The sequence below is a fragment of the Vombatus ursinus genome, unplaced genomic scaffold (assembly GCF_900497805.2).
Source record: "Vombatus ursinus unplaced genomic scaffold, bare-nosed wombat genome assembly UNPS02014778.1, whole genome shotgun sequence".
Taxonomy (NCBI): domain Eukaryota; kingdom Metazoa; phylum Chordata; class Mammalia; order Diprotodontia; family Vombatidae; genus Vombatus; species Vombatus ursinus.
Genome location: NW_020954556.1, coordinates 48,659,165 through 48,681,213, shown reverse-complemented (window position 1 = coordinate 48,681,213; position 22,049 = coordinate 48,659,165). Strand labels below are relative to the sequence as shown.

General features: G+C 36.2%; 1 protein-coding gene across 4 annotated transcripts in view; it reads right to left on the bottom strand.

Annotated features, from left to right (window-relative positions):
- The window catches only part of SRBD1 (S1 RNA binding domain 1), a 320,284-nt gene that overhangs the window by 278,718 nt on the left and 19,517 nt on the right, over window positions 1–22,049 (bottom strand). For all 4 annotated transcript variants that reach the window (XM_027865580.1, XM_027865578.1, XM_027865581.1 and 1 more), the window contains 5 exons: window positions 20,196–20,362; window positions 11,806–11,923; window positions 8,385–8,523; window positions 5,585–5,681; window positions 3,985–4,120 (listed from right to left, as the gene is read on the bottom strand). In XM_027865580.1, coding sequence (XP_027721381.1) covers window positions 3,985–4,120; window positions 5,585–5,681; window positions 8,385–8,523; window positions 11,806–11,923; window positions 20,196–20,362 — 657 coding nt within the window. The remainder of the gene's footprint in view (window positions 1–3,984; window positions 4,121–5,584; window positions 5,682–8,384; window positions 8,524–11,805; window positions 11,924–20,195; window positions 20,363–22,049) is intronic.

The window sequence follows — 22,049 nt, the reverse complement described above, 5'->3', positions numbered from 1 at the left end:
GTTCAATATTAGAAAAATTATTATAAAACTAATTGATCATATTAATAACAATCATATAATAATATCAACATATACAGAAAAATACTTCTACCAAAGACAACACTCATTTCTGTCAAAAAAAAATTCTAGAAGATATAGGAATAAATAGGATTTTCTTTAATATGACAAATAGTATATATCTAAAACAAAGAGGAGGCACTATATGTTATAGGGATAAACTAGTGGCCTTTCAAATAAGATCAAGGGTGAAACAAGATTGGACTAGTTTATTCTCACTGCATATAATGCAATAATAGAGTTGTGAACTGGCCCAGTCATTATAAAAAACAATTTGCTACTATATCCAAAAAGTCATTAAACTCTGCATTATCCTTTCACTCAACAATACCACTACTAAGCCTATACCCCAGAGAGATCAAAGAAAGAGGAAAAAGACCCATATATACAAACATTTACAGCAGCTCTTTTTTCTAGTAGCAAAAAACTAGAAAACAAAGGGGGCATGCACCAAATGGGAACAACTGAACAAATTACGACATATAAATGTAATGGAATACTGCTATAAGAAATGATAAATTCTCTCCCACTTCATCTCAAACTCCTTCCCTCATGTTCCAGCTAAAATACGACCTTCTACAAAAAGCCTTTCTCAATCCCCCTTAATTATAGTGCCTTCCCCCTAATGATGATCTCCTATCTATCCTGTTTATGTTTTGTCTGTGTTTGGTCGTTTTCATGTTTTCTCCCCTATTGGACAGTGAGCTCCTTGGGAATAGGCAATGTCTTTTGCCTTTTTTTGCATATCCTGCATTAGCACAGAGCCATGCCCATTGCCCACCCTTAGTAAATGCCTGTTGACTGACTGACTGAGGATAGTTTCAGAAAACTCTGAAAAGACTTTTCTGTAGAATGAAGTAAGCAGAACTAAGAAATCAATTTATGAAATAACAGTTAGTTATAAGAAAAAACTTTTAAAAAATTGCAAACTCGGGCTCAGATTCTTACAATCTAGCCAATAGCTCACTAATGTTCAGTGTCCTTAAGAGTTGCTCAATATGACAGATGTTCTAACAAACTTTGTCTTTGGCTGAAAGAAGGTTTAGGTCGAATTCTTTCAGGGAGGACCCATGTGTTATGATTTTGGGGTCCCAGCACCCCTAGGCCCCTAAACTCAACATTTTCGTGGCCCATATGGGGAAACTGCCTAACTCCAAGTTCTTCTCCAGCCAAGTCTGGAAGGTATGTAAGCTTCCCCACCTTCTTTCTTGCTCTGCAGTTGGGGTCACTCTGCAAGCACCAAGGCTTGGGGGTGCTTTTCGGGCAGACAGTTATGAGGCTGTCTCGCACTCGGCCTGACACTCTCAGGCTCTCAGTCCACTGGTTCAGTTTGAGGCCATGGACCTGGGTACACCTTCTGCAGCATAGAGGACAAGGATGGACTCCCTATCCGAAAGCGTATGCCCAATTCTGTCAGTTCTCTCGGCGCTAGAGAATTAGAAAAAATGCAGTTGCTTTTTTTTTTCCCTGAGGCTTACTTACTCCCTTCCCTCTACACCCTATACCCTCTATAGGGGAAAAGTTAGAACAGCTAAAAACATCTTAGCAGATTCTGGAAGTTTTGTGATTTACTGTTAAGGAGTGTTTCAAAACTATACAACCTGGTCACTCCCTTCCCTTGAGTCAAGAGAGTATTTGTTAACCCCTCTCATAAGAGAAGTGAGTTTCACCCTTTCCCCCTCACCTTTGATTTTGCCCTCCCCCAATCTGGGGAAAGGAAGGGGGGAGGGGGGCAGCAGCTACAGCATGAGCCCCACTGGCAATGGCCTCGGGCCCTAGGGCAACCTTTGTCTGGAAGCATCACCCAGGTTTGGCACATCCTGCTCAAGGTAAAGAAGCTGGCCTCTGAACTTGGGTAAGCTCACTCTTTTAAATTTGTAGTTTTAATTGTTAAGGATGACAAGTTGATTCTCTGTGTAAAGTAATTTGGAAATGAATTTAACAAAATCAATGTCACCTGATTGGTAATTGGTTTGTTTCAAGTTTCAAATTGGTGAACTTTTTGTATCAGTTATGTCACACAACTTTTCATAATTTGGTTACCACTAAAATAATTTGGCTATTGTTGGTTATTGTTTTAATGTACAAACTTGCCAAAAAGCTTATTTGGGTTTTATCTTGCTAAGAATTTGCAAGTATATAGAAATAATCTCTAAATGATTGGCTTTTTACACCAGGACAAATTTAAATTTGAGATGTGAATCCTGGAAAAGTTTTTCCTAAGCTGTGATTAGTGAAACTTGCTGTTTGAGGTAAAAAAGCTCATAATTTTATTTTGAGTTGTCTAATGGGTCATAATAATCCATGGATAAATCAAGACTCCACCGTCTGAGACATGCCACAACCTACTCAGAATGTGATACTGGTGGGAAGTCAGCATCGGGAAAAGCTGAGAGGACAATTTTAGCCTCAGTCTAAAATGGGATCCTCCTGGCTCAGTTTCCCCATTATGTTCCTTTGAAAGGGAACATTACCCATCTGGCTATTCCTGAGTCTGACTATGAGGTGGATTTGATACTGCATGGTTGGAAAACTAAATTATCTGAATCAAAACAGAGCTAAGGATGTTTTATCCTCTCATATTTGGGCACTAAATCTAGTCCCTGCTTTAAATCTGGGCCCTGCAGTCTTTTCTGTCAGATTTGTGTCTTCCAGACTATAGGTTATCCACCTACAGTTGGTAGCAAACAGCAGGTACCAGCCAATGTCCCCCCATAGTTCCTTGGACGCAGTCTGTGCTTGGTTCCAGTCAACCTCCTCTTTGGGACCCCCTCGAGGCAGGGACAGCTCTATGCTAGACCTTTGCCCCTTACCCCAAAAGAATTTGGGTCCCATTTGTTTGAGGGGGAATGATGAGGATGGGAGCTAGACCCCAAAAAGGAAAAAACCCTGGACTTTCCCACATGGCCAAATCTCTGGCATTTGCCTGAGGCTATAATCCCATCAACTGACCTTTTATTGTGGCTACACCCAATCTCCCAACTCTGTTACCCTTATCCTAGCCTAGCCCTTCCTATGGCCCTTAGCCATTTCCCACACTTAATCCTAGCTAGGCTCCATGGTCCAGGTCCCAGGAGTTCTGTTCACCCCAGTTTACTGGCCACTCCCATCCAGATCTTCCTCAGACCCCTTCTCCAGTCACCCCAAACTACTTGGCCACTCCTAGATCCCTCCCACAGTCTTTCTGTATATAAAGTCTATCTTGTCTCCATGAAGATGCTCAGATTCTAAAAATCTAGCCACTGCTCAGATTCTTAAAATGTAGCCACTGCTCAGTTCTTACAATCTAGCCAATAGCTCACTAATGTTCAGACTCCTTAAGAGTCTGCCCAATATGACGGATGTTCTAATAAACCTTGTCTTTGGCTGGGGAAAAAAAAAAAAAAAAGACTTGCAAACTCTGATCAGTGAAATGAGCAACCACAGTTCCAGGATGTAGATGATGAAGCATCCTATTTACCTCCTAACACAGAAGTGATGGACACAGGGTGCAGAATGAGAAATATGTCTGGTTTTATGGACATGGATAATGCAGGATTTCTTTTGCTTAATTATATACACATATATACTTCTTATAGAGGTTTTATTTTTCTTTTTTTTTTAAGGGGGTAAGAGGAGACAGGAGGAAAATAAAACAGATTTTTGTTCATTAATAAAAATTTAATTTAATTTAAAAATTAAGAATAGTTAAAAAAAATAAAGAATAGTCTAGCTAAATTCAGACTGGTTCATAACCGAAGATTAGACAAAAGCAGACTGATTTTTCTGGAAAAAAAATATCCGAATACTTTTTAATAAGACACAGAGAGGTTCTTATCTACTTCAATGAAAGAAATAAACCAATGAAATCATAGATCTTTGTAAGCACTATATTTAGTAGTATTATCACTATCACCACCACTATTTATAAGCAATTTACGTATTTACCTGATGATGCTGAATACTTTTTATGTTGCATGAAAAGTTCTGGTAAAGCTGAAATTTACTGATATCTTTCTCTCTTTCATTCTTGGATGACACCTTTGCCAAGGATGACTGGATACAAACATACCTACGTGAGCACCTATAATGCACAAAGAATAAGCAGCTAAAAATAAATGTGCCAATGCAACAGTAATAAAAGCATATTAGTAGTTTATAATAGTAGTCAAAATACCAAGGAATTATTTTAAGCATTGTCTTTCATATTCAAAGATGATGTTCAATGGAATAGAAGTTTTTGTGTGTTTGTCTCAGAAACTGGAATAGGTTGTGCTTATCTATTTATAATCTCACCTGGTCTCTCTTTAGATCAATAACAGGCCTGGATGAGTTTAAAGACATCATTCACAGTCATGAAATTTATTAAAGTTAACTATCTCATAATTATATTAATAAACAATAACAACTAGCATTTCTATAACATCTTAAGGTTTGCAAAGCACTTTACAAATATTATCTTATTTTATCTTCACAACCACCCTGAAGCTAACTGCTATTAATATATCCATTTTATAGATGAGGAAACAGAGGCTAACAGAAGTTAAGGTACTTGGCCCAGGGTCACACAGCTAGGAAGAGTCCAAGGCCAGATTTGAACTGAAGTCTTCCCAACTCCAGGTCCAGCAACTCTATCCTGACAGTCTCTTATAAAACACCTTGTTCCAGTGGCCTCTTTATCATCTAATACCATGATTAAGCCATTTAAAAACAATGCCTACTCTTATGATACAGGAATCAAAAAGAAGACATGAGAGAGAGGTTCTGACACAAATTTAGAAAACTTAACCATACAGCATGAATGTATGAAAACTATTTAGAAATGTGTTATTCTGGGGCAGCTAGGTGGCGCAGTGGTGGCTCCAGAGCACCAGCCCTGGAGTCAGGAGGATCTGAGTTCAAATCCAGTCTCAGATCAGACACTTGACACTAGCTGTGTGACCCAGGGCAAGTCACTTAACCCCAAATGCCTCACCAATTAGAAAAAAAAAAAATGTGTTACTTTCCCCATTCAGCTCAGTAAAATGTAAACTCACACAGTATCTGAAAAATTAAATTCCTAATATTGAGACAAACCTTTAGAAGAAACAATAGTTATCTATACCAAAAATATGCTAAACAAAAATAAAGCACGTGCAAAAATATACAGCTAAAAGATCAGTGTCTGAGAGACAAAATGACATTAGAGTATGTATGTATGGCCTTAAAATCAGGAAGTCCTGGGTTTCAATCAAGCCTCTGATACATGCTGGCTCTATGACCCTGGGCAGGCCACACAGCTGAGACAACTCCCTAAGACTGTAAGGCAATGACTAGGAGACAATCTGGATTCGCAGAGGGAGTTTCCTCATCCAAAGTTCCCTAGACCAATGAAATTACAAGTCTGATTCAAAGGCAGAAAAAAAAATCGACTCTGAATATAAATTTCTAATATGAATTTATCTTCAAAGGATTAAACTAATCATGACTCTGTGCCACTGGCATTAACCAAAGGTGATCTAATAGCACAATCCCACAGACTAAAAGCCCATAATGCAGAAGAACATACAGTTTTCTGATAAAATCCAATGTGTCTTTATCTTTAGCGAACATGTCAGCTAAGATATGCTGCACTCCCATTTCAATGTCCTGGAGAGTTGAAAGTCCTTTGGAAGAAAGGTTGGAAAAAGAAAAGAAACATGAGATATTTTTCAGAGACTATGTACAATTAATAAATTTCTAGTCCAAATAAAATCTAAAACAAATTTTTAAGAGGCATAAGAGCATAGCCCCCATATTAAATCCTTCTAATTCCTGTCCTCACTAACCTAAAACTGTCTGAAAGGGAAGAAAGACCTCCCCAAAAAGCACCAGTCTCCCTAGTACTCTTAAAACTTTCCCTTAATGAGTGGGTCAGGAATGATTATACCTTTTTTAATCTGTTTCTTTCTCAAAAAAGTACCTAAGTCCTGTTGACCAGAATTCTCAGTTCAGAAAGAAGCAGTTCTTAGGCCCAGAGCACACCAGGCTTATTCACCCACCTAATTATTTTGTGACCTTAACCAACTCTTCTTTCTTCTCTGAACCCCAGATCTTTAATCTCACAAAGGTGTACACATGATACCACCAACCTCCTTCCTCCCACAAGTGATCAGAGGACTACAAGTACTGGGAAGATTAGAAAATAGCAGGGAGTCTATAAGAAAGAGAATACCTGACTAAAAGTTGGAACCCTGCACTAATGCTCCTACTCTGTCCTTTTTTAGGTCCATGAAAAAGCAAACTCTCCTAAGACACAATGAGCTAACTTCTTCTAACACATTAATGGAGAGTTACCCAGGCTACATGATGACCACCTAGGAAAATCATTCATTGTTTGCCCATTTCTTGAGGTTCAAACGCCTCACATGTGAGCTTATGAGGAGAACTACTCTAAAGGTTATCTTTAAATCAAGTTTAATGAGGAACTCACAGACACAATAAAAATGATAGCAAAGAAAGTAAAGCAGGGACTCTGAGGCTGTCTTGTACCCACGAAAGGAAACCATCTTAGTTTTCAGAGGATCCCAATGTGAGGGGCTCATATTTAAAACCCTCTCTGCTCTAGTTCTAACTTAATGTAACCAAATAATTCCTCAAGAGCCTAAAAGCTTGGTACCTGGATAAAACAAGACCTACAAGAAATCCAAAGCTAAGGAAGTAAGAATTTCCAAAAAAATAAAAAATACAATCTTGTGTCCCAATAACTAACTTTCTCAAGCTACCCAACTACCAAGTATGTTACCATGAAGACATGGCTAAATATGTTTTAGGAGAGAAATAAGAAAAGAAAGAAATTTTGAGAGGCCTTTTAAAAAATTCATTTACACAAGGTTGTCCCTTACAAAGATGTCTATGCATAGTGTTTCTTTGAATGGACACCAAAGAATTCAGAAAGAGCCACTGATGGTGGGGAGGGTAGAAAATGGTATGGGATTTCTGTAGAAACATAATGCCAATTAGATGGACCTCAGCTCACCTTGCTCGTGGTAAGTTATGTCTTCCCCTATTTGAAAAACCAATGAAATTTGTTTCCTACACATTCAAGAATAAGGCCAAAAAAAATATAGCATTGAAAAGGTAGTTGATTATATGAGGGAAAATGCATAAAGAATCAGGGTAGAAGTGAAGATAAGAACCTTTCCACCGAGACTTTATTTCTCTTGGTTTTAGACTATCATTATTGATCCCTCTATATCTCTAACTGGAAATGGGGGAAAGAGAAAGGACACAAGTAGGGCTGTACTAGGCCAGTATTTATACTGCTATTGTTATATCTATTCTGTGTACCCACTGACCAATAAATCATAAGCATCATCACATGCTTCATATCAATATCTAACAATAGTGTCTCCCTACCAATGTCAACTTAAGGAGATAGGATTACATAAAACCTAACCGCTGGGGACATAATTTATAAAACAAAGTACTTTAGAGAGCAGAAAAGGCAAAATATACTCAAGCTTATTAGACTATGAGAAGAAAAAAAAAGAGGATAAAATTATGAATATTTAAAACCTCCAGTATTCTGTACTGAAAATAAATGCCGAGCGTTGATAGAGATCACTCTGCTCAGGGCAGATAACTCTTAATGCCTGGTTATGCAGTATCACCTCTAGGCTCAATTATCATGGGTACAATTACCTGACAGGAACTATGCTGCAGGAAAAATGATTAACTAAATGTTTCAACTTGCTGGAAAACTGTAGTGAGCTTGAAATTAAGATGATCATAAAAATAAGTAAGTTCAAATTCTGTCTTTGCTTCTCACCCCAAATTCAAACAATTCTGCTTTGTCTTTTCATCATTTAATTTCTCTTCCCCTGCTCCAAAAAGACAATATGTATGTATTTATATACAAATAGAAAACATTTTACCAAGTTTGAACTGCCAGAGACAAAAGAAAAATCAATCTGTGCTTACCTTCTAAAAGGTTCAACACAGAATAGTGGCATTTTGTTATCAGGCTACCCTCTACACACTTGTAGTTGGAAGTGTAATTGGAACTTGACATTGGAACTACCCAAGGAATTAAACCACTGGACCAGAACCATCTTCTCAGATTGTTTAATCTTACAATTGTACACAGCTTCTGTGTGTATGTGTGTGTGTGTGTGTGTGTGCACGCACGAGCGAGCACACATGAGACCTCATTTTCCAAGGGCTCTTCTATGTCACTTTCTTCTCTTTTATCCAAAGTGATGGAGAACAAATTGGGGGAGGGATGGAAAATTGTACTTTACAAGTAAACCAGATATTTATGATAGAGATAAAATTGATTTCTATGCATAAGATGTATTCCAAGTCACAACGTGGTATACCACACTTACCTTTCACACTGGGTTTCACAAAGGAGAGCAGATTAAGTGCCTCTGGATTTTCAAGCAGTGTCTTTGCTGCTCCTTCTAATCCCAGTTGTTTGGCTCTTTGAGCCTTGGTACCTTTGCTCCCAGTTTTATATGGGGCTGACTACAAAGGGAAGATGAGAAAACATACCTTACCACTCCATGTTAAAAGAAGCAAAAACTTTTGAATTAGTCATCAAAATAAGGATGATCATAATAAATATTCCATCGAGAGAAGCCCTTAACTGCCCTTTCCTCTTCCCCATACTCTTTTTTCAAACAGGTTATATAATAAATATCAGTTGATAAAGGCGGCAATTTGAGGCAAGGATAAAATTGTTGTCTTTTCCCTCTGAGGGCTAGTGTGTTAAAAAAAAAAATCTCAATTTTCAAGAAACTCTTCAGTTTGTGGATTTTTCATAGACTCCTTGTTACGCTTTCTCCTTCCTGTTCCTTGACTTGTGTCCTTTCAATTTGTTAATTTCTGAAGAGGTCTTGCAGAGATGAAGGAAAAAGAAGAAATTCTAGGAAATGTTACTTAATGTTAACCCTGATGGTAAAAAACTGTCAAGTAGAGAAGGTTGAAGTTAATAATTCAAACAAGGTTTTCAAATTATACATGTTTAATTTAGTCATGTCATCCCTAACCCTCATTTCAAATGAGTACTGCCTATATATTATCCCTTACTAGTCAACACTGATACTTTCTACATATTCTCCTAAAACATTCTATCACAATTCTGCTAGAAAGCAGCAAAGCCAATCATCTTCTTTCACACACCTAGGTTGTATGAACAGTTGTTTCCATTAATGATATAACCTTACGATTTCTTGAGCTCTGCCTTGGAAATTCAAAAGCCACTTGAAATTTGTGTCAAAAAATGTAATTGACTCTGCTAGCTTATTTTTCTAGCAATAAGCAAGAACTACATGTTGGTTTCATCAGGAAGAATCACTTATTGGTTCTTATTTGTACACAATGTTGTGCTGGGCTTTGCACAAAATAAGGTACATACTGCATCTCTGTCCTCTGGAAGCACACAACCTAAGAGAGGTCAAGGTGTTACCAAGAGCACAGGAGATAAAAATGACCCGTCATGTCTGACTCTTCGTGATCCTACATGGGGTTGTCTTAGCAAAAAAACTGGAGTGGTTTGCCATTTCCTTTTCCAGCTCTTTCTACAGATAAGGAAACTGAGGCAAACTAGATTAAGTGACTTGCCTATGGTCACACAGCTAGTGTCTGAGGCCAGATTTTAACTAAGGTCTTCCTGACTCCAGGCCCAGTGCTCTATCCACTGTGCTACCTAGATTATCCCACAATAAATATTAAACAAAGGCTTATATTTCATAAAAGTAATTTATCTGCATGTAAGTTAAGGATAAATGCACTGCCAAAATAACAAGTACAAGGCAGCTAGAACTTCCCGTTTAATCCTTCAAAGATTTTCTAAGGCTTCATCTGTCCTATTATTCATTACATAAATAAACTGGCTTCCTGATGCCCCCTCCATTAACACCAGTCCAAAAGTAACCAAGACACAATAAGTTTGGCTCTAATCAACCCCCAAAATGTGCACTGGGCCACAACCTGAGCCAAACCTATCATTGTGCCTAATCAAACTGGACAGTGGAAAACTAGGCATAAAATCAAGTGCCAGAAATAAAAAAAAAGAAATAAAAAACCTACAATCTCTAACATAATTTCCACTTCATTTGATTTTCTAAAGACTCCAGGTATATTTTCTGCAAGTAAGGAGTTTGTTCTCTAAACCAGGCAAGATGGGAAGGAAAGAAGATGATATAAGGAACAGTTGGGAAGTGATAGGATAATGTAATTATAAATAATTCATTTCAACTGAACAAGTATTTGTTAAGCACTTATGTGCCAGGTACTGTGCTGGAAACTAGGGATAAAAAAACAAAAATGAAAATAATCTCTGCCCTCAAGGGCTATTACCCCATTACACAGTGCTTTATGATTTAGTATCACACTTCTTTTGATCCAGATCCTGACAATAACCCTATAAGGTAGACAGTACCAGTATTACTACCTTCAATTTACAATTAAGTGTATTGTGACTAAGAAAGGTTAAGTAATTCACTCATTAACAAAACTAAAAGTGTGGATTAGAACCCAAAGCTTCTGAAATTAAGGGCAGAGTTCTTTCCTCAGTAGTGGGATTCCAAAGAATATTGGGAATACAAGTGGGAATAAAATGAATAGGATAGGCCAGATGGACCTACTGCTGTCTAATGATTCCAGAATGTTGTATGAGCAGCTGACTGAAGGGCCTAGAAACCAAAACCTCTTATATGTCACAATTCAGAAAAGACACCTCAGACATTCAAAAAGGCATATTGTAATTCATTTCCAAAGCTTCATTCTAAAGATGGAAGTTTTCCTAGAATTCTGTCTAGAAAAGTATGTTTGAAGTTGTATTTGAAATGGTGTAACGGAAAGAGTACAAAGATAGAAGTTAAAAGAACTAGAGTCTACAGAATAACCAGAATTCTATCAATATAGACTAATACACACACACACACACACACACACACACACACACACACACACACTTTTCTTTAAAGAATAATATAAAGAAGAAAAGAAAATAGAATCAAAAGTGGCAGAATTTTGGAGGCCAGAAAGAGTAAACAGAACAAAGACAACTTATTTTCTTTCTCATTATTTCTTAATTCTTTGGGTTCTGCCTTTTTAACGATTATAGAGCATGGGTAGGATTTCACCTGTTATTTTCTAACTTTATATCACTTTTTGCTCATGGTCATGAAATACACACACACACACACACAAGGGGTATGTGCATGTGTATGTGTGTATTTTAAACAGAACGGGGATCTGCTCCCATATCTACCACAAACAATGTAACTATGGGAAGTTATTTAATCACTCTGAGCTTTAGTTTCCTTATCTGAAATATGAACATCTTAATACCTGAACTACCTTCTTCACAAACCTAGTGAAAAAAGTGACTCCAGAATTCTGAAGGACTATAGAAATGTGAGTTATAATTCTCCACATCTGCCTCCATATGGTAGTCACCTATTTAACCTTAGCATATTGTACAGAATCTTGCAAATTGTAGGCAATTAACAAATGTCTGAAGAATCTGAATTTCAATCTACAAAATGAGAGGTTAGATTTCACTAAGGTCTCTTCTTTCACTAACATGCCATATTTCCTGTTCCTTCTTAATCAAAAATTCAAAAATAAAAAGCTGGACTGAATTTGAAGAAAAAACAAGTTTGCTATTTCAGGCCCTGCATTAAATACCAAGGGATCAATTCCCAGAGACTGGAATGGGTATTTTGAGTTTCTTTTAAGTACATTCCCAACAAAAGCAGTTATTTCTTAAGCAAGAAATAGAAACAAAGTACTTCTTACCACATGGTCTAATTCTTCTAAAGTTCTACAATTTAACAAGGCAGTTAACAAGGATTCTGATAGTTTCCCTTCCTTTTTAATCTTCTGGATCGTGGCATGAGTCTTCTTTGCAACAGTCCTAAAAATGAAAACTATTTATTACACAATAATCATATATTCCGTAACTTTATTTTTTGTTTCCTTTTTGTTTGTAAATCCTTGTTGTCAGCATACTTAATTCCTCATGGGATTCATTGGAAAGTTGAGGGGCCTGGGTCCCAACTTGTTAAGTTGGATGGTTAGCCTAAATATACACTCTTCTACAGTATTTCTCCATCCCAAATTGCCTTCTTTCTAGCTACTTTTTCCTAACACTACCTTAAGAGCGGCGCTGCCAGGGTAATGAGCAATGTTCTAAATATGGAATTACTGATCATTAGAAACAACAGAAGGAGTCCAAGTTTATAAAGATCAAAAACAGCACCAAGCATCATGTTAGGGAGAGTAAGACAGTGTATATATAAAAACTATTTCTGCCCAAAGGGCACAGCCTGTACCTTTTGTTCCCCTTCCTTCTAGGACCCCTGACAGTCAAATAGATTCTTCTTAATGAGGTGCCATTACACAGTTATAAAGATAGGCTCTAAAGTGAACCAGCAGAGCTTTGAAAAGAAGCGTCCTTTAAAATAAAAAAAATAAATTGAAGGGAGTGGAGGCAGAACCAAGATGGGGGATCAGAGGCAGTCACCCAGCTGAATTCTCCCAACATTGCCCTCTAAACAGCTTTAAAATAACACCTCAAATCAAATTTTAGAACAGCAGAATCAATAAAAAGTCAGGGTGAGACATTTTCCAGCCTAAGAAAACTTAAGAGGTTGGCAAAATTTGTCTGAGATACCAGGGTGGATGACTGTCCAGAGCCCACATTCGTAACAGCAGCAACAGCTGCTATTGAAGCAACTTTGGAAGCTGTCAGCCCAGAGACAGTAAGGGGCTTGGATAACTGGTCAGAAAGAGATCACAGGGGACCCTTTACTGGCACCGGGTATAGGTGGGCAATGATTGGCAACTGTGTTACCCATACACAGTTCTGAGTTGCAGATCGAGGGTGGAGAGGAGAGCTGGGAGTCCATCACAAAAGGGCAGAGGCCCTGAACACAGTTCCAAGGCAAAAGACCACTAATACTTGTGGCTGAAAGGGTTCAGGGGCCCTTCCTGGCTAAAGAGCAGAGTGCAAACCAGGAGCGCATGGACTATACCTCTCCCAGGATCATATCACCCTGGAAACACCCAAAACTTAGAGCTCCCCAGAACTAGTTCTGAAAACAGCAGCACAAAAAAGCCTGAAGCTTGGGACTGTGCCTCCTCACCCAGTGAGCAAAGTCCAACTTTTAACATAAAGTTCAATGGCAAAAAATAAGCTGGAAAAATGGGCAAACAACAGAAAATTTAATTTGACTACATAAAGTACTACAGTTACAGGGAAGATCAAGACATAAACTTAGAAGAAAACTGTTAGAAAACAGCTACAAACAAAGCCTGTAAGAAAAATGCTAATTGGACCTAAGCCCAACAAGAATTCCCAGAAGAGTTAAAGAAAGATTAAGAGTGTAGAGGAAAAACTAGGAAAAGAAATGAAAGTGATGCAAAAAAAATAAAAATAAAAAAGAATTAACGGCTTGGTCAAAGAGGCACAAAAAACATTGAAGAAAATTACACCTTAAAAAACAGGATTGGCCTAATGGTAATAAGCACAAAAATCTACTTAAGAGAAGAACTTCTTAAAAAAAGCAGAATTGGCTAAACAGAAAAAGAAGTAGAAAATATCACTCAAGAAAATAATTCTTTAAATACTAGAACTGGTCAAGTGCAAGCTAATGACTCCAGAAGACATCAAGAAACAATCAAAGAAAGTCAAAAGAATGAAAAAATAGAAAAAAAAAGTGAAATAGCTCACTGGAAAAACAACTGACCTGGAAAATAGATCCAGGAGAGATAATTTAAGAAGTATTAGGCTAAAATCCATGATCAAAGAGCCTAGACATCATATTTCAAAAAATTATCAGGGAAAACTGCCCCAATATCTTAGATGCAGAGAGTAAAATAGAAATTGAAAGAATTCACCTATTACTTCCAAAATGAAAACTCCCAAGAATATTATAGCCAAATTCCAGAACTCCCAGGTCAAAGAAAAAATAATTCAAGCAGCCAAAAAGAAACAATTCAAACTTCATGGAGCCACAGTCAGGATCACACAAAATTTAGCAGCTTCCACATTAAAGGAGTGAAGGGCTTTGAATATGATATTCCAAAAGGCAAAGGAGCTAGGATTACAACCAAGAATCACCTACCCAGAAAAACTGGGTATAATACTTCAAGGGGAAAAAAAAAGACATTTAATAAAATAGAGCACTTTCAAGGCTTCCTGATGAAAAAACCAAAACTGAATAGAAAATCTGACATAAAACGCATAAAAAGGTAAACACGAAAGACTAATCATAAGAGTCACTGTAGAGTTAAACTGTTTACATTCCTATATGGAAAAAGGTACATTTAACTCATAAGAACTTTTATTATTAGGGTAGTTAAAAGGAGTTTACATAGACAGAAGGCATAGATGTGAGTCAATTATGGTGGAATGATCTCCAAAAAAATAAAGAGGTAACAAAGAAGGACACACTAAGAGACTGGGGAAAGTAAAATGGGGGAAATCTCACATACAAGAAGAACTCAAGGAAGAGCTTTTACAGTGGAGGGGAAAGACATGGATAAGAGATGGAGGGCAATGCTTGAACCTCACTATCATCAGAATTGGTTCAAAGAAGAAAATATATATGCACATTCAGTTGTGTATATAAATCTAACTCACCCAATACTGAAATAGTAGGGAAAGGAGAAAACAGAAAGGAAAGAGGAATGATAAAAGGGAGGACAGATTAAGGGACACAGTGGTTAGAAGCAAAATAGAATTTTGAGGAAGGAGAGGATAAAAAGAGAGAGAGAAAAAAGAAACAGAAGAAAACCAAGTGGAGGGAAAGACATAGTAATTATAACTGGGAATGGGATGAGCTAACCCATAAAATGGAAGCTGATAGCAAAATGGATTAGAAACCAGAATCCAACAATATGTTGTTTACAAGAAATACACTTGAAACAGAAAGACTCACACAGAGTTAAAATAAAGGGCTGGAGCAGAATCTATTATGCTTCACCTAAAATTAAAAAAGGAAGGGGTAGCAATCAAGATCTCAGACAAAGCAGAAACAAAAATAGACCTAATTAAAAGAGACAATCAGGGAAACTACATTATGCTTAAAAAAAAAGTTTACAGCAAGTTTCTCTGATAAAGGACTAATTTCTTAGCAATTTAGATAACTGCATCACAAATGTACAAGAACACAATTCATTCCTCAACTGATAAAAGGTCAAAGGATATGAACAGGCAGTTTTCAGATGAAGAAATCAAAGCTATCTAGAGTCATATGAAGAAATGCTCTAAACCACTATTAATCAGAGAAATGCAAATTAAGACAACTCTGAGATACACTTTACACCTATTTGAAATGACAAGTGCCAAAGAGGATGAAGGAAAATTAGGTACACTAATGAACTAACAGTGGAGTAGGGAACTAGTCAAACCATTCTTGGGAACAATTTGAAACTATGCAAAAAAGGGCTATAAAACTGTGCATACCCTTTGACTGAGCAATATGACTACTAGGTCTATATCCCAAAGAGATCAAAGAAAAAGGAAAAGGATCTACCTATATGTACAAAAATATTTACAGCTGTTCTTTTTGTGGTAGAAAAGAATTGAAAATTGAGGGGACGCCCATCAACTGGGAAATGGCTAAAAAAGTTATAGTATATGATTGTGACGGAATACTACTGTGCTATAAGAAATGATGAGGGATGATTTCAGGAGGAAGGAGAGAATATGGAACCCAAAAATTTTAAAAACAAATGTTAAAAATTATTTTTACATATAATTGGGAAAAAATAAAACATAATTAAAAAAAGAAATGATAAGCAAGGTGGACAGAGCAGCAACCCTGGAGTTAGGAGGACCTGAGTTCAAATCCAGCCTCAGAGACTTGACACTTACCAGCTGTGTGACTCTGGGCAAGTCACTTAACTCAGACTGACTTATAAAAAAAAAGAAAAGAAAGAAAGAAAAAGAAATGATGAAGGAGGAGTAGACTCAGAAAAAACACGGCAAGAACTATATGAACTAATGCAAAGTGAAGTTAAAATTACTGGGAGACCATTGTACACAGTAACAGCAATGCTGTAATGATTATCAACAGTGAAAGACTTAGCTACTTTAAGCAATACAGTGATCCAAGACAATTCCACAGGATTTCATGATGAAAAAATACTATCCACCTCCAAAGACAGAACTCATGAACTCTGATTGCAAATTAATGTATAGTTTTCTCACTTTCTTTATTTTTCTTGCTTTTTTAAAAAAACATATGGCTAACAGGGAAATATGTTTTGCATGACTTCACATATATAATTGATATCATATTGCTTGATTTCTCAGTGGGTGAGGGAGGAGGTAGGAGAGAATTTGGAATTCAAACTTTAAAAAGAAAAAATGTTAATAATAAATTAGAATGTTAAAAAGACAAAAAAAATAGATAAAATGCAAAGGAGGAAAAAAAGTTAATTTTTTTTAAGTTAAAAAAAAATAGAAGGAAAGCTTTTCCCCTACCTATGAAGGCCATTTGCTTTTCTAATTCATGAAGGGAATATTCAGCTCTATGAAAAGATAACATCAAATCTTAGAAGAAAAACCCTTTATGTAAAAAAATTTCAAAGTCACAACAAAGGCTAGGGAACAGTTAATAGAGTGACATCTCCATAAACAAATCTCCTGAAAATAAAGCTTTTATTTAGTCAACAGAATTTTTAAAAATCATCATAAATTATGCCAAGCAGAGGTTCCTACTAGCATATGCCATCACAAAAATACCTTACTGAAAAATTTCTATATTTTCCTATTAAAATAAAAAAATACAGTTACAAAGTTTTAAAAACAAATATTAAAAATTGTTTCTAGGGGCAGCTAGGGGACACAGTGGATAGAGCTCTGGCCCTGGAGTCAGGAGGACCTGAGTTCAAATCCAGCCTCAGACACTTACTAACTAGCCATGTGACCCTGGGCAATTCACTTAACCCCCCACTGCCTCTTAAAAAAAAAAAAAAACCTTCAACCTGGCTACAACCTGTATTTCGAGCTTTTCTTCCTGACTTGCATCTTTAAAGATTCCCTGGCTTCCTTTAGGACAGATCAAATTCCACATTTTATAAGAGACTTCTCCTGGTTCTTCCAGTCGCTGACATCTTTCACGTTATGAATATCTGCCTTCTACTACTTCTGTATGTATCTTCTATGTGCATAGTTATTTACATGCTCTCTCTCCCATTACAACATGAGGTCCTTGAAAAGATGGACTGTTTTTTCCTTTATATCCACAGTGCATAGGACAGTGGCTGTGGCACATAGTAATAATTACTTGTTGACTGACTAGCTAACACAATAATGCTTCTCTGGTCCTTGACAGTCCATCCGAACTGATCTTCTGGGTTTCCTCACACACCCTAAATTAATGCTAAAAATGCTTATAGCACTAAGAAAAAGAAATTGAAGAAAAAATATAGGCAAATAAAAAAAAATTATTGCTTTTTGCAAACAATATATTAGTTATAGAACCCTAGAAAGTCACTAAAAATTGAAACAATAACTTCTGCAAAGTTGCAAGATATAAAATAGATCTACAAGGGGGCAGCTAGGTGGTGCAGTGGATAGAACACCAGCCCTGAAGTCAGGAGGACCTGAGTTCAAATCCAGCCTCACACCAAACACTTGACACATACTAGCTGTGTGACCTTGGGCAAGTCACTTAACCCCAATTGCCTCACTAAAAAATAAATAAATAAATAAATAAAATAAAATAGATCTACATAAATCACTTGCATTTTTGCATATTACCATCAGAACTCATAAGGAAGAGATAGAAAAATACCATTTTAAATAAGCATAGAATACAATACACAGAAGAAAAACAAGTTAGTAACCTACTATTTGATAAGTTCAAACACCCCAGATACTGAGGCAAGAATCAAGCAAGATTCAACAAAAACTACTAGGAAAAGTAGAAAGCATTTTTGCAGAAATTAGATTTAGTACAGCACCTCATGCTATATTTCAAGACAAACTCCCAATGGATACAAGACTTAAATATAAAGGGTTACAGCATAAACAAATTAGATGAGAAAAGAAGAAATTATTTTTCTGATCTATGGATAGAAGAGTAGTTCATGACTAAAAAAAAGGGATACAGAAGATCACGGGATATTAAATAGACAATTATGATTACATGAAATTTTAAAGTATTTGCACAAATAAAACCAATAATGTTAAAATAAGAAGAGAAACAGGTAACTATTAAAACAAACAAAAAAAAAAACCTTTGCAGAAAGTTTCTCCAATAGAGGTCACATTTCTATAACATATAAGAAATGGAATCAATTTTAGAGAAATAAGAGCCATCCCTCAATTGATAAATGGCCAAAAGATATGAACTGGCAGGTTCAAAGAAAGAAATCCAAACTATGAATTATCATAACAAAAAATGCTCTAAGTGACTAATAATTAGAGAAATGCAAATTAAAGCAACTTTAAGCTTCTATCATATACTCAGCAGATTGGCAAAGTTGACAAAAGAGGAAAATGACAAATAGTGGAAGGGCTGCAGGAAAGAGGAACACTAACGCACTGTTAGTGAAGCAGAGAATTAGTTTAGCTATTCTGGAAAGCAATTTGGAGCAACACCAAAAAGGCACTAAATGGTGCACACTCTTTGACTCAGCAATGCCACTACTAGTCCTCTAAACCAAAGAGATCCGAGAAAGAAGAAAATGATCTATACATACAAACATATTTATAACAGCTCTTTGTGGTGGCAAAGAATTAAAAACTAAGAAAGTGTCTATCAATTAGGTGATCACTGAACAAATCAGAGTATAAAAATATACTACTACTGTGCTCTATGAACCAATAAAAGGGATAGTTTCATAGAAACTTCTGAAGACTTGAATGAACTGATGCAGAGTGAGGTGAGCAGAAATAAAACAACAATTTATACAAAAACATTGTAAAGACAATTAACTTTGAAAACTTAAGGGATAAGATCAATATAATAACAAAACAATTTTCTAGAGTTTGATAAATGATGAGGCAAGCTACCTACAAGAGGTAAAGGACCCAAGGTATAAAACGAGACACATTTTTTTTTAAACATGGCCAATGCTGAAATTTGTTTTGGTTGACTATGCATACTTATAACGAGACCTTTCTTTTTCTTTTTTTTTCCCATTGGGGGAGGGGAAAGGTGAGATGGAGAAAAAGTAAATGATTGTTAATTGAAAAAGTAAAAAATTCATTTTTTAGGACTATGTCTCATTTAATATTTTTACATGCAGCACCTAACAAAGTACCCCAAACATATCAGAAGCTTAATAAAAAACTGTTGTAACAAACAACAATATTCTAAAACAAAAAAGAATAAATTCACTCCAAACTTCTGAAAGTGGAGAACAAGAAACAATCAAAATTTTGATCAAGTATAAGATCACTATCTCTCAAATCCCTTCCAGCTCTAAATCCTATGATCCTAGAGTTAAAATGTAATTATATCCTACATTATGCACGTAAAGTATTCTTGATATAAAGACCATAGCATGAACACTATATTTAATGGACAGTAAGAATACTTATCACTGTATTCAATATTCAGAAACAATATTTCTAATAGCAAATGGAAAAATACAAGAACAAAACAGCCACCTCCATAATACTTGCATAAGAAAATGAGAACATACTAATCACAAATACATATTTCCTAAAAATCTTTAGACAAAAGAAAAAGGAAAGAATAAATTCTACCCCACTTCATTTTCAAAATGCTTTCCATTAAGGCTTTCATATAACAGACACAATTATTTGATGTAATCTAAAAGTTTATATATCAAATTGAGTTTTGGATCAAAATAGATATCTCTGAATCTCCTGCTGGCAGTCATACTTCTGCCCATCTAAAAAAACCAGGTCTCAGGTAACCCTCAGAAAGAAACAGTACGGTTAAGTTATCAGGACTTCAAAATTTCCTCTCTCCTGCTCATTGGCTGCACAAAAAAAGTACAGAAGAGTATGACAGGAATGTATATGCAGACAAGCATAAACTGAAATAGAATGGACCTGGACTTCTTAAAGTAACTATACTAATGCTATAGCCATTCAAGAAACACAGACCTGGAATTTCAATAACACCTTGTCATTTCTTTCTCTGCTGCTCCTTCCTCTCATTTACCCATGAACCCAACTCTCTCTACAGCCTCCTTACCTCAACTCCTCTAGAGTTTGTTGTACTTCCCGCAAAGCATCAGCATCAAGATTGTTAATCAGCTCTTTTCGGTAACGGGCAATGAAAGGAATTGTATTATCATCATTAAAAAGGCAGATGATATTGGCACACACCCAAGGTTCAATATTGGTCCTTTCTGATAAAACCTAAAATGGATATAAGGAGAGATATGTAAGGGTTCAAAACCTTGAAATGTAGTTTTTTATATGAAATTAAAAATAATTTGTAAATTACTTTTTTGACCAAATATATAGTTACTTAGAAATTTCTTGGTCTTTTTTTTTTTAAACAGAAACACCACCTACACTCTACAATTAATATGCATAATTACTGGCATAATCACAATATTCAAAGACAATCCTAATCTCCAAACTGGTTTGCTTATTTTTAAAAAAAATCAAATCTATAGTATTTTGTGGAATTTTTAAGATTATGGAGCTCTGTAAAAAACATCACATTAGGACAAATGAGATTTGGAGACAAGTGCACGTGGGAGAAGCAGGTAAATAATTACGAAAGCATTTCCATTATTGTTGCTGTTATTGTTCAGTCAGTCAGTTGTGTCCTCCTGGGACCACGGTGTTCATGGGGTTTGTATGGCAAAGATACTAGAGTGGTTTGCCATTTCCTTCTCCAGTAGATTAAGGCAAAAGGAGGTTAAGTGACTTGCCCCAGTGCTTTATCCACTGAGGTACCTAGCTGCCTCCTTCACCTAGCTGCCTCTTGCCTGATTCCAAAAAGATTTCTTGTTAAATCAGGAGGGGAAAGGCACAAAAATAATAATTATTTCACTATTAACATTTAAGATATGCCAAAAGTGAACAAAGACAACAATGCTATAAATCAACTGGAAAGTAGGCACAAAATATATAAGAACAGTCAACTCCCAAGTATACAGACAATAAACAGTTAAATGAGCCCTATAGGTTCTACATGGAAATCTCATTATTCTGGGCATTTTAAATTCTCACTAGTATAGTTTCTAAATCTCACATAATAAAAAGCAACCATATCTAAAGCAGGAGAAACAAATCAATGATCTATCTCTCGGTTTCTTAATTTTTTTTATATCATGAACCACTCTGGCAGTCTGACCAAGTTAACAATTAAGGAAGAGAAGAGAAGGGAATAAGCATTTATATAGAGTCTATTATGTGGTTTTTTATTTTTGTTTTTACAAATATTATCTCATTTGATTCTCACAACAGCCTTGAGAGGCAGGCACTATTATCCCCATTTTAAATTATGAGAATTGGGGGGAGGGGGAGGGACTAAAATCAGTGGTCAAGAAATCACTGATTAACTTTGCAGAGAAAAGTTTCAGATGAATAATACAATCAGAAGCCAGACTGCAGAGAGTTAAGAGTGTAAGAGGAAAGGGGATATTTTGGGAAACATAGGCGACCTAATAAATAAAATTAGTTAGTTCTGTGTTTAAAAAAAAAATACAACACATAGTCTAATGGTACAAACAAGATACAAATTGGAGATAATCACTGAGGAGAGGCACTAGCACTAAGGGAGATCAAAAAAGGCTTCTTGTGCAAGATTGTACTTTAGCTGGGTCTTGAAGGAAGTCAGGAAAGCCAGGAGGCAGAGAGAAGGGAGAAAATTCCAGGCATGAAGAGACAAGACAATGAAAATGCTCAATCAAGAGCTGTAGTATCTTGTGAAAGGAATAGCAAGTAGACCAGTGTCACTGCATCACAAAATATGTGAATGGGAGCAAACTGTAAAAAGACTGGAAAGAAGGGAAAAGGCCAGGTTATGATAGGCTTTAAAGCCAAACTGAGGATTTTATATTTGATGCTAGAGGTGATAGAGAGCCACTGG